The sequence below is a fragment of the Crocodylus porosus genome, unplaced genomic scaffold (genome assembly GCF_001723895.1).
Source record: "Crocodylus porosus isolate Cpor-Errol unplaced genomic scaffold, CroPor_comp1, whole genome shotgun sequence".
Taxonomy (NCBI): Eukaryota; Metazoa; Chordata; order Crocodylia; family Crocodylidae; genus Crocodylus; species Crocodylus porosus.
This window is the reverse complement of record NW_017728949.1, coordinates 47571668-47585676: the sequence shown is the minus strand read 5'-3', so window position 1 is coordinate 47585676 and position 14009 is coordinate 47571668. Positions and strand designations below refer to the sequence as shown.

Sequence of the window (14009 nt, the reverse complement as noted above, 5' to 3'; positions counted from 1 at the left end):
TATCCTTAGGTGGACAGGTAAGACTTTTCCTGAGTTCAAAACCATTTCCATGATGAGGATAGAATGACACAATTTGCATGTACTGAACTACTGAAGAGATTGTACAGGACTACAGATATCTGAAGAGAGTTTGAGTTAGTTATTCTTTAATTTAATTACATTACATGAAATTGTTTAATAGAGTCTTCCCCCTTTCTCTGCATATTTTATTAGCAGCATTCAAAAATAAATAAAATTTATTTTAGTTGTGAAAAAGAGAGGTTCTGCAGTAATCTTTCTTCAGTTCTGCTTTTTTAGTACATTTTATTTCTTGGTACATTACAAACCTGATTCTGAGATGGCTCTCAATTCAATCACCAGTTTTGCCGGTAAAACCCAACCTGTACTTCCATAATATAACAACAGTCAGACTCACAGTTTATATAGTGAGTCTGCAGACAGACATAAAAGCAGAAACTTCAATTAAAAAAACTATCCAAAATATTGTACTAATAACTTAAATACTGAATATTATTGAAATTTAAAAGAAGTGATAGTATCATTGAGTACTAAGGTTGCCTGATCCTCCCCATTGTAATCTGTTTTCAGTTATAAAAATGCCAATTTTAACCATCTGGCCTTAAATTTTCTGTTCCATCTGTCTGCCAAAATGGTTCAGCCATTTCTGAGAACAAATCTTCAGAAAAATATGATTTTTCTCATGTTAAATTCTGGGTACCTTTTTTTGAAAAACTCTAAAGCTATAAACAGAAGTTGCATTTGTCGTGAGACTGGTTGTGCCACAAAAATATACGGGATTGTCATGTCCAGAAATTGATCTTCAAAGCAGGTTTAAAGGGTAGCTGAAGGCACCACCATCAGCAAGTGGCCTGGGAGACAGACATGTCAGCATGAACTGTGGCTCTTGCACCAGCAGAGTGAAAAGAACATAGCATGTAGATAGCTCTGACAGACTGGTCCATGATTCTGTCCTAGATAATTTAATACACATATCCAGCTCATTGTCTGAAACACAACTACAATAACTATGATACACTGTTGGAAAATGCACCCAACAGCTCTCTCAACTATATGGTTGGTTTAATAAAAGACATCACAAATAATCCTTGCTTCTATGATATAATTTTCTCTGTGTAACGTTGCTGAAATTTCCAACACATCACAGTAGTAGAAGAAAATGATTTAATTAGTAACAGTACTCTACCTGATGTGGAGAAGTAAACCTTTTTTCATATGTCAGTCGACCTCCATCCATGGAAAAACGGAAACCTTTTCTTTTGATACTGTCTTCTGATTCAGATTTTGGAAACTTTTCAACATCTTCTTTGTCCTCGGCTTCCGAGAGTTCTTTTTGTCTTCTTTTTTTCCTTCTATTTCTTCTTTCTTTAGCACTCTTTGAGCTCAGCTTTGATGCCTCTGAAGAACTTTCTAAGAGCTCTCCTAATCCCCCTACTCCACTGAAATCTCTCGATGCAACCGATGCTGCTGCTACTGCTGCTGTTGCCTGTTGTGTTACAAGGTGTGATAAATTAGGATGCAGAATGCAAATAATTTTAAATACTTGTAGTGTCATTTATTATTATTAACCTAAAAAGTTGCTGCTTGAGAACAACATTTCAATGAGCAACAACAATTGAAATAAATGCAAGAAAAACTCTATTTAAATAAATATTTAGTTCCCTGTCACATGAAGCATAAGACAAAAAGGATGAATTTTAATAGAACAGTATTAACATCGAAAGACATACTGCATAATAAATTAGCCTAAAATAGATGTAATACAATAAATCACAGGTGCTATCTTCTCCACAAACAGATACTTCAAATCTCTGTGCTTCTTTCTGTTTCCTCAGAAGGATTCTACATCCTACTTTAAAGGAACTCTGCTGATCCCCCTTGGCATTGATAATGAGGATTAATACTTGGTCTTTGTGTAATTCCTACTATATGATTTAATCTAGTGGTTTGGTGGCATTAAATGAAGTTAATTCTATTTATACTCAGAGTTTTTAGACTCACAATATTTAATAATCATTTTCAAATATTTAAAATAAAAAAGAAAGAAGGAAGTATTTTGTACTAGAATATCCTCTGAGATCCTAATTCATCAAGTTGTTTAAGTACAGTCTAAGAGCAAAGCATGCTTTATCAAATCTGGTACTGTTATCTATGACCACTAACATATAATTGAATAAACATTCATTTCTTACATATAACCACATTTAAATATGGCTATTTTCTCTCATTTTTTCTAAATTCTATATTCCAAAATGTTATAGAAATTGCAATGCCTTTTCTAAGTTAAAAACCATGGGAAAGGAAAGCAAATGGGAAGATGCACAGCACTGTGGATAGACATACAGGCAGGCCAAGATATATTTTCAAATTATATTTGAAAACAGATGGAGATTTCAGACAGCACTCACTGTGCTTGTGTGATTTCCTGAAGGGACAGAGGGAAGTCTAATGCTAAATGATCAAGAAGTGAGGAAAACAAAAAGAAAAATATCACTTATGCGGTAGGATGGAACAAGAATGGAATAGCATGGGGCTGGAGATGATGTAGTCATGCTTCTTTTGTGCATGTCAGAATGCGGGTGGGAGATTCATAATAGAAATCAGATTACTAAATCATGCCAAGCTGTGCTCAATGCATGACTGATTCAGGGTAGGGGAATGTGGGAAAAATCACTGGTTGAGCCCCTCAATATTGAGGTATTTCAAACAGGAAATGTGACCACAGAACTTTTTGGTGAACCTAGTAACAGTGGTTTTATGTACTATGAATTGTTTTCGTATAATTTTGTGACACTAGGCTTGGTGTAGTCATTTATATCAGTGCAAAGCAGAGGCAATATCCCGTGAAATCAGAATCCTCCAGGCAATTGAGGGTATATGGTTAAGGTTAAAACAAGGAAAAAGGTTTTTAAAGATGTTTAGTTAAAAATAATTGCTGATTTACATGTGCAGTTAATAACTGCACTTCAAAAACTAGTTAGTTCAGGTAGTAAGCAAAGGCTTTGGGGTTTTTAATTCACTAGGCACATTTACATATGCACTTACATGTGCATTAGCCTTTTTTAATGCACATTATAACATCACTAAAAAAAACTGTGGGTTTCTATACATGTGCTCTGGAGTGGAGGTATGTTTTAATCAGAGTGGCTCTCAGAGCTGTCAGAGCCACTCTAATTAAAGCGCCTGCAGTGTCTCATGTATTCCGTGTCCTGTGCTAATTAGCATGTGTTGGAGCAGAGGTCCATCACGTGTATAGGTGCCCTGTATTATTTAGTTTATGTGAATTAAAATACACTAGCATGCATTAAGCTTTACTTAAAAACTGCTCTGTAGTTAATGTGCATTAAGAAAAGCTAATGCCCACTTTCGTAGCACCTTACAATGGAGATACTAGATTTAATGCACATTAACAAAAGCATGTTAATGCATATGTAGATGTGCCCAACTATATATTAAATCTCATTATATATGTTAATTTATGAGTGTAACTTTAGAATTTTAGGTCTAAGAATATGGATGTTCCGAAACAGACACAAAGTACAATCTACATTATTAATATACCTGAGCTTCCTCTTGTTGTTTTTTCAGTTGCTCTAGCATCTGCTGAAATTCTGCTTCTTTCTGTTCTGCTTCTTCCAGGGTTGCTTGATTTTGTTCTTCATAGGCCATGGCAACAACAGCCAATATCAAATTAATTAGATAGAAAGAGCCCAGAAAAATCACCAGAACAAAAAATATCATGTATGTTTTGCCAGCAGCTCGTAGCGTCTGTAGGGGGAAACATACCCCATATAAACACATAGTTTACTAGTCTGGTAATATAGATTACTGATGCAATACCAAGCTTTTATAGCCATTGATTTAAAGGCTCTTATCATTACTGAATAGAAGTCTATTCATACAACTTCACCATAGCAAATAATATGTAGCCTTTGCTTCACAAAATATCTCACCAGCTGATAAAGGTTTTCCCAGAAGTCCTGAGTCATTAGCCGAAAGAGTGACAGAAAGGCCCAGCTGAATGTGTCAAAGCTTGTATAGCCATAGTTGGGGTTTCTACCAGCTTTCACACACATATATCCTTCTGGGCACTGACTATGTGAAGAGAAAACATAAGGTGTTATAGTGAATGTTTATGCCAATCTCTGTTATATTTCAGAACATAACCGTTATTTTTATCACAATTTTTGAATAGCTGTTGTTAGGAAAATTCCCGTCAATTAATGTTTTGTGTGTTCAAGACAATTAAAAAGGTCCCAAGAATCTAACTAATACAAATAAATAACAGATACCTCTTTATATTGTGTTGTGTTTGTCAATACATGTTTCCTTTATTAAACATCTGTCAAATTATTTAATTCAGATTTTCACCAGCCACATTTTCAACAATAATTTCTAAATAAAACACTTAACATCCTGACAAAAATAGTATTAAAGAAGTATAGTCAGGAAATTCATGTAAGAAATATTTTTTCTGTAAAGGGCTTCATTCTACCCATCTAAGTTCTGAGCTTACCTAGCAAATGTCCTTTTGACTGCAGATTGAAGTCTGCAAGACCTGTTATTGTATATAGTATTGTATTCCTCTCTCACAAAGACACTTTACTGTGTCAGTAGGTCTGGCTAGGCATAAGTATTCCACTATTCTATCATAAAAAGGGGGAAGTACATGCTGGAGCCTTTCAAAGAGTTTACAAAGGTTTGTACACTTACAGAAATTAACTCAAATTAAGTAACTAGACTTCCAAGTAATACTCAAATACTCTAGTTTATGTACATTACACTGTAGTATAATGATTTTGAACTTCTAACCCAAGGAGGACCAAAACTTTATAGTCTAAACTATGAACCTTTAAACTCAGTTGAGTCCAGCTGGAATGACACTCTAGTTCAGAGGTCAGCAACATTTTTGGGCAGAGTGCTAGAAACACCTGCAGCCTTGACTTGTAAGATATACTGGTGTGCCAGGGGCAGACAATGGGGAACCAGAAGAGGCCTGATCTTTGTTGTGGCCATGTAGCCCCAACCCCTTCCCCACTATCCACCCTGAGGCACAACTGCCAAGCAAAATCCCATCATGTGCCATGCTGTGGCACCCATGCTGGGGGTTGCCTACCCCTGCTCTAGTTAGTCCCCCAAATAAATGCACCAAGTAAAAACTGTGAGATCACAATTTTCCTCACTGGAGTATTCAGCCAGTGGGTACATGGAAGTATAAAGCCTTTTTGTAAGGGTTAAGTATCATGCACACATGGACTCTGTTTTTTGTTTCATGCCTGGCTCCATAATCCAAAAGGGTTTTTTGAAAGTAGCATGGGATTTTTTAGGGGAGGTTAACTTTCAAGTTAACTTCTTCAGTTTAGCCCATCTGACTGGCAGTTTGCCAAGGCAGATAGACTCATGCTCTAAATAAGAAGTACATCCTTGAACTATGCAGTCACTACTCTGACTTGATATCCAGGTTCTCCTTCTCCACTTTATTCTTCTCAGTTCACACCCTTGATTTCATGTTATTCATGTTCAATCAATACACCTCAAAAGGAGATTATATGAGAGTTGATATTTTTATCATTGATATCAACAATATGTTCTAAACATACAAGAACATGCATTTACTGTATTTCCCTGAATCCAAGATGATCCTGAATTTAAGATTTCCCTCCCACCCCCATTAGGTTTTATATATGGACAATTTATCAATTTGTTACAGAAACTAATTATTGGAAGATTATCTTAAATTCATCCCTACCACCTCTGCAGTGGAAAAAGCTATGGCAGGGGAATAGGTGATGCAGTTTAAGCAGTGAGGAAGCAGTGAGACAGGTGCTGGGAGGGCAGGCAGTGGGGGAGCAGTGGGAGATAGGCAGTAGGGGGCAGGCAGTTTAGCCCTGGAGCCTGCCCCTCCCACGCACCCCACACTGCTACTCCTGCCTGCAGTGTCTGCCCCCACCTGCACCCCTGCACCCTTGGGTCCCCACCTCCATCTCTCATCTGCTTCCCCATCTCCTCTGCTTCCCCCATCTCTTCCCCTTCTTCCTCTCTTACCATTGCTCCATCCTTTCTCTGGCCTGGGTCACAGAGCACAGCCTAAGCCCAAGGCCATAGCAGCAGTGCAGAGCCAGCACCATTGCTACAGGGCCAGGCTTAGACCATGCTCTATGCCCCAGGCTGAAGCAAGGATGGAGCCTGTTGGCATAAGAGCAAAGGTAGGGACTGGGGGAGGGCATGGAGGGAGATGAAGGAAGATGGAAAGTTGGAGGGGGGTTAGGCAGAGACCTGGGGCTCGAGACTAAAGTGGGGAGGCAGGGGGTGCAGAGGCAGTGGAGGTTCAGGTAGCAGCTGCCAACCTGGGTTCGGGACTGAAGTCAGCACCACAGTAGCTGCCTGCTTCCCCCCAGTGCTGCCTTGTAAGCAGTTCCAGGACAAGGGGCTTTTTTCCTCATGGTAAATGCAGGAAAAAACCTCATCTTGGAATTGACTTTATAAGGTATATTAGTTTGAATGGCCAGAGATTACAATACCTTGATTTCAGTCTGAAGTCAAACATTTAGCATCAAATTCCTAGAAAAGTTCTAATATGAATAGACAGATATCGGATATTTAAAGTTAAAGTTCCTACTGCTACGAAACAGAATATTTTTGAAAGTCTTACCCTGCATCAGAGCTATTACCACAAAGTAGGGCGTCTCTTTGTCCTTCCAAAACATAAAAATGAGCTGTTTAGAAAGCATTAAAAATATATGTGAATAAATCAAAGAAATAGTAAATTAAAAACTGCATAATTAACATAAAAGAATCTACATATATATTTATGTGTGTAGTAGACATAGTTTCTGACTGCTTCTCAGTTCACTTAGGAATTCAATTGCTTTGAAAAGACATGTGATACCATATGAATGCACAAATTTATGTTACTTCTATTAAAATGTGTTGGAGCAGAGGTCCATCACATGTATAGGTGCCCTATACATGTATTTTTTTTTGTTTGATCACAAATAGCCATGAACTGATATTGCAAAGAGTTGAATAATAGTTATATCAGTCATTCTTACTTTCATCCTCAACGTACTCCTTCCAGTTAAACGTGCTCACTGTTGTATTAACAAATGTACCATTTTTGTCCATTGTGCTATTAAAGTAGGAAATAACGTTTATCTCAAAAGTAGAATTGTCTGGAGGCCACTGCAAGCATTTATGCCTCAAGTTGCCCATGAACAGCTGCAGCCCTATTAGTGCAAATACACTGAGACAAAAAACAGTCAGGATCATTACATCCGAGAGCTTCTTCACAGACTGAATTAGGGCTCCCACGATAGTTTTCAAGCCTGCAAAGAGAAAATTTCCAAAAGTGTATTAAAATATATCATATGTTCTTTTTATAAATATATGAATTCATGCAGAAGCCCAAAAGGATGGTTTTCTTATTTGTGAACTAGTAAAGCTTTATGGACAGCCTCAGAGCTTGTGAAGATGAATGAATAGCAAAGTTTCTTGTTTATGAAAGCGCAATGTACACACATTCCAAATGCACGTAATATATTATGTTCTTTCAAGCAGAAACTTTTATCAATCATGGCTAATATGAAAACATGAACACCATGTATATAAAAATCTTCCTGTTATATATTTTGTTTTATTTTTCTTTCTTTTTTCTGCCAGTGCCTGCATTCCAAACAATTGATAAAGAAGACTTGGCAGAAATGAATGAAACTGGAAATGATTCCTATAATAAAAGCAACTGAAAATGATAAATATCACATGCCATGCTTGTGCTATTTTGATTTTAAAACTCTTTTTCTCCATCAGTTGAGAACCTTTTCTAACTATTTTTATAATTTCAGTGACTGCAATAAATGGCAAAATCCAAATAAATAAGAAAGCCACAGCACTAAAGCTTTTTCAATGTGAAGGAAAAACTTGTCATATTACAATGCAAACAAAGCCCCCGCTCCCCAAAAGAAATAGAACAAATAACCAACCCCCCACCCCAAACAATAAAAAAAACTAAATAAGGCTTTGCATTTTGTTGATGCTTCATGCAACAATTTGTTAAACTCAAAGGCTGATTTGGCAAAGAAAAGAAGCTAATATTAAAAAGGCAAGGAATCATGTTCCTATTCTATGATTCCTGTCTTTTTTTGCAACATGAACAGTGCATAACAAGGCTTATGCTGAAAAGAAGTGAATTCAACTTCAATGGAACTAAAGTCAGCCTCAGTGTTTAACCTAGCTCTCACCTGGAATGACTGATATTGTTTTCAAAGCTCGGAGAACTCTGAATGTTCTCAACGCTGAGACATTGCCCAGGTCCACAAACTCTGTCACATATCTGTAATAGGGGAGTTCACACACAAACACAATGACAGGATAAAAAGGAACAGTTGGGAGGTACAAGGGGCCTAACACCTTACACCAGTTACTTCTTACCTGGGATTACAGAAATAGTTTTCAAAGCTCTCAATACTCTGAAAGTTCGAAGAGCTGAAACATTGCCTAGGTTTACAAATTCTGTTACATACCTGCAGAATTAAATCACAATTATTCAGAATTGAGACAGAGTTTATACTACTTGCTTGGGTCTTTTATCAAGACCTCTGCTGATTTTAGTAAATAGAGTCCAAATTTACCTTTCTCTGTAGTACATCTCACTTTAATAGACATAAGTTATCAACTACATTTGAATTTCATTGAAGTGAAACTCACTGATTTTATACTGGAAAAGCTAAGTAAATTAATTAGATTAGTAATAACAAGGTGGCATGAAGTCAAAGGGATGGCTTCCATTCTGGTGAGCAGAAAGAATGAAGGATATGAAATTAGTGTCCCTTTACTAGTGACTGACATACCATGTTGGCCCCTGCAATATCATGCTTTGAAGTATGGTTATTAATACACATGACACATGCAGTAACAACTTTGCTACTTGCAGGAATGTAATACTTTCAAATAAGTGCGTGCCCCATAGTAGTATGGTATGTGCTGCCACTAATTTCATGTCCTCATAAGCTTTACAAATTGTTAAATCACTTACGCCATCAAAATGACACTGAAGTCAAGCCAGTTCCATGGATCTCGAAGGAAAGTAAAACCTTCTAAACAAAAGCCCCTTGCAAGAATTTTTATAAGTGATTCAAAGGTATAAATTCCAGTGAACGTGTACCTGAGGAAGCAAGCATTACCGAAACTGAGCTTGGCATATCAGTTGTTATATGCAATCACATTTAATTACTATAGGTTTATTTGTTATGACAAAGGACTATAAAAATCTTTGAAATTCAATAGAGAAGTTCATAAATAATATAACTACAACATTGTAAGCTTATAAGTTGTAATTGTAAAGTTAATTAAAATTTTATTCAGAGAATGCGTACGATTGATTTTCTAAATGCTTTGGAAATCAGCCTTAGATTTTTGTGCCTACAAATAACTTCAGGCACAAATATTTATAGGCACAATTTCTAGCACTTACATGCCTGGCTACCTGCTTGCATTTGCAAATCAGATAGATGTCTTAAGTGCTATAAAAAGTGCACAGAATTGTTTTCAGTGTTAAAATCAGAGCTGTCCCCTTAAAAGTTCTATAATAAGTTATATTAGTACAGGCATATTTTATAAGCAGAATTTCTTCCTAAGAAAGAGCACCTATTATCAGGAATCAAGGCAGCAGACAGGATGACTAGCACAGCTGGCCCTGACCACCTGAGTGGGCTTAGCTGCAAACCGCCTAACTATTTCTAGCTGGCCAAAGTTATCTACACGGGCATGGTTGCCTGCTTATATAAGCAGCAGTCCTTTCAGTAGACTACTCTCCCTATCTGGATCCCTGATCCTAACTGTAGCCTGGATCCTGGCTCTTCAAGGTTCTTCTGGTTCCTGTATTCTGGCTCCTTGCTCCTGTTTCCAGACTGGACTTGCTCCTGACAAACTGTTTGTTCCAAATTTTTTGGAATGTGAAATCCACACACCTTCTACTAGGCAGCCATATACTCTCAAGCCATGGTAAATGTCTGACTGCATTAACTAATACAGGGTTGTCCAGCTAATGGCATGTGGGTCTCATGCAGCCTGCAAGGAGTTATTATGTGGCCCATGGCCCCCAGGCAGCTGCCTTTCCCTCTTCTGTGTGACAGGAAGGGCCTGAGGCCATGTGCACTGTCTGCACAGCAGTGGGCAGAAGAACTGTGCTGCCAGTGCAGCCCACAAAGTAGGGGGAAATGTGAGGGAAGTTGTCTGGGCCTATGCGCTGTGTGACCCAGGGTTTGTATATTGGTACCATGTGTGGCCTTTGGCCATGCTGAAGTTGGAACGCCCTGATGTACAGTAAGGAGGCATTATGGCTGGCCTCTCAAGTTATACTTAAAGCTGTCTGCCTATATTTCTTCTACTATTAATGTTCCTTTTCCCTCTTGGACCCCATTGCATCCAGGGACAAGATGCAGACCTTAATATTTTTTGGAAAAGCTTCAGATATTCATCAAGCATACATATCAAGAAATAGGTACCATTTTTAAAACACTTCAATACTTTAAGATAAAAGGCTAGAAGGATGGTCCCATCCTCATGGAATCTATCTATTCTTTATGAGTACAGAAAGCAAGTTCCAATAAGTAAATATTCTAGTCATATTATGTCCAAAAATGTTATTACAGTAACAACTGTGTTTAACTTACTCTACATTCTTTGTCCAGTCGGGGGGGTTACTCATGGTCATAAATACACAGTTGGTCAAAATAGTGCACATAATAAGCATGCTGAATAATGTAGCTTAGAGTCAAGGAATGTAAGCCAGAAAAATGAGATAATGCACAAAAGATGTAATATTCAACACCTGAATTATTAAAAATAAATAATATATAAATATGTATATAAGTAGCAAATAATATTCTAAATACAACTTGAAATTAAAAATGCCTATGTAATTTAATCTATTTTAAATATCGTATGCCAGCTGGCGTAATACTTCTGCAGCATAAAATAACATATTTCTCTCTCAGTTGTGCTAGGCTCTGGGCTTAAATGAAATTTGCAATATCCTTATTAATTATGTTGAATTATGATATAAACAGTTTTCACTTAAGAAAATACAGACTGGACTCCATTATACCATGTGTCTGTACAGAACCCAACAACATGTTTCCTGATCAAGATGGAGCTTTCAGGTGCAATTGTAAGGCAAAGAATTTGTTGGGCCTAAATTTACATCTTTTTGTCAGGTGAACAGTCACAGTGAGATCCATGAGATTACTCTTGAGGTCGATTCAGGAGACTAGGCCTAGTTGTATTTAGTTGGACAAGTTACTTGCATGGGGACATACAGGCTATTCTCTTCAACAATTTGGCTGTTGCTCAGCTGAAGTTGGTGATGTTAATGGGACTTTTTGAGGGCTCATTGCAGGACAGCAGCATGAATGCTGAGGACACAAATAATCTCCTTGGCATTTCAGTGGATTGCACTTGAGACTAATTGGACTAAAGTGAATTTGTACTCATAAAAATGTACAGTCCTCATGGAATATGATTATTTCACACTCCCTTAATACTACAAGGTTCTGAGTAACCTCAGAGAATTTTGTGGAATTAGACTTAACTGTATATGCTACATTTGTATTTTTGTCATTAAGGTTTCCTATATTGACCATTATTATTGCAAAATTGACCAGTGCCTGAAATCAGCTCCTAAAAACAATAACCCTGCTTTGCAGACATTAACTTCATTTGTAATATCACTTGACAAAGGAAACTGAAGGTTGTTAAAGGAGGGGTCTTTCAGCAGCCACTTTTGAGAGATAATGAAGAGGGAAGAGTGACTTCTTGTTCTAAGGAAATGCCATGTGTATTGATTCCATATAGAACTCTGTACTCTAGTACATGTAAATGCACACGGAGAAATGAAAGTAATTATATCAACAATGATACCTTGGTTTAAATGACAACATTGATAGCTGAACACTTGAAAAGGATATGAATGTACCAAAATCTTAATAGCAATTTTTCTAAGAGGATTGAAAGGAGTTAAAATGTACAAGGCAGATGTGGCGCTGAATCGGAATATTGTCTTCCCTTTATTCAATACTATGAAAGTCTAGAAAAAAGAAACATAAAATGAAAATAAAGTGCAAACAGTATAAGCAATTCCAGCTTCTGCAGTTTGTTCTTCTGTGGACATCCTTCACCTTGTGGAGCCAAGCCTTTAGAAACAGTAATCCTATTCCATCATTTGCCTGAGATTCAAATATATCTGATTTCTAGGATACATAATCCAAGCTTGCTCCAATTTGTGAAAATTGGTGAGAGAGAACACATATAATATGGGTTAAATTGCAGTCCCCTTAAAATCAAAAGTGCAGCAGAGCATATCCTTTTATTTCTAAAATAAATTGTATTTTAATTTCCTTTGTAGCCCCTTTTCATTTATATGACAATTGCTAACAATAAGATGAAGTGTTCAAGTAAATTCAGAATAACAAATAAAAGCACATACATGATATTACAGTCAGTTGCAAACAACACCAAAATACTCAGAGCCAAATTCTGTTATACTAGCTAGTTTATTTGCTCCCTGCTCCACAAGTTGTACCGCTGAATGCAATTAAAATTAGTCTAGTGGTAATAGGTGAGATGCAGTCATTATGATTAAAAGAAGGAAACTAAATAAATAGAAAATCATTGTATGTTGTGTTTAGATTTTAGATAACATTAGTATCAACTGCATAGATTGTTTGAATTGGTATGTCTACCGGCAAAAAAGGGGTTGACATAAATGATAACTGACATCAATCACAAGAGCCTGAGACAAGCATGAGTCAGAATTTGGCATCCTACGATGGAAAAGAACAAAAAGGTCAAACCCTGTTTTCAGTTATTCTGGTACTGGTTTATTGACCTCACTTTTAAACACCCAATTTTAGGCATGTATTATTATTTAAAAGTTCCTATAAATTACATGCATTTGTAAATAAGTTCTTTTTCTGTTCACAGCTTAGTTGTTTTCCTGTTTGTGGTCATATTGTAAATAATACCATTTCTACCCGAATACACATGTATTTCAAGTTCCCTTATGGCATTCCTCTAACATTTCCATGGCACTCCTGGAAATGCCCCTCTTCAGCATACCTTGCCAATTCACATGCACCAAATCCAGAAATGGGACAGCAAAGCTGCCCTGAGGGTAACTCTATTTAAACTACGCTTGAAATAGAGATAATGACCATGGCTATGCGGACCACCCTCAGGGTAGCTTTACTGTCCCATTCTAGGTTGCATGTGTATGGAGCAGGAGCAGTTTAGGTAGGGCACACTTCACAGCGGTGCTGTTGGGAATTGGAATAGACATATCCTTTCACTTTTGCTGTTTGAATTTTTCAAGACACTGCTTCTCTTTCCTTTCATTTTTTCTCAATTTTATTGATTCTACTTAATGATACCAGTCTTTGTTATACTCTCATCAGGGCTTTATAATGTCAGAGTTTTATGTTTTCTCAGTTCATTTTTATTATCTGTAAAACATGCCTTGTGATTACAGTAAGATGATGACTTTTTCCTGATTTCTTTTCCCACGTGGTCTTCACTTTTATGGGAAGGAAACTTCAATGGAGGAACATCAACATTAGAAAGTCTTCCCTTTCCCAAGAAACCCAAGAAATATTGCTTGTATGAGACCTCTGGTCTGGTACAAAAAGTAGGAAAATAAAGACAACCCACAAAATAATCCTTTTCCTAACAGGGAATCAAACTGATAGAGGTTTCCTCTGACTCTGAGGTCTTTCTTCCTGTTCATCGTAGAAAGATACTACCCATCCTACGGTCACTGCTGCAGCAAAGTGGGAGGGTAGTTCATATGTGATTTTCTCCTGATTGCAACAACCTCTGTTATTAAGAGCACTTCCTGCTAATTGGATAAATGTTAGCAACAGGAGAGATGAGTAATTGAATTTAGTCACTTCTCATGTCCATTCTTCTTGTGTTAAATAAATCCAATTGATAGACATTTA

General features: G+C 37.0%; 1 protein-coding gene across 2 annotated transcripts in view; it reads right to left on the bottom strand.

The window, feature by feature from the left end:
* Window positions 1–14009, bottom strand: part of LOC109322534 (sodium channel protein type 2 subunit alpha-like) — a 98437-nt gene that overhangs the window by 71820 nt on the left and 12608 nt on the right. Inside the window, exons 2-10 of one of the 2 annotated variants that reach the window (XM_019553599.1) lie at window positions 11982–12100; window positions 10689–10778; window positions 9050–9178; window positions 8446–8537; window positions 7071–7343; window positions 6671–6734; window positions 3972–4113; window positions 3580–3786; window positions 1205–1504 (exon numbers count right to left, since the gene is read on the bottom strand). In XM_019553599.1, coding sequence (XP_019409144.1) covers window positions 1205–1504; window positions 3580–3786; window positions 3972–4113; window positions 6671–6734; window positions 7071–7343; window positions 8446–8537; window positions 9050–9178; window positions 10689–10778; window positions 11982–12100 — 1416 coding nt within the window. Of the gene's footprint in view, window positions 1–1204; window positions 1505–3579; window positions 3787–3971; window positions 4114–6670; window positions 6735–7070; window positions 7344–8255; window positions 8348–8445; window positions 8538–9049; window positions 9179–10688; window positions 10779–11981; window positions 12101–14009 lie in introns of both variants that reach the window. The other variant, XM_019553600.1, reaches the window with a different exon arrangement.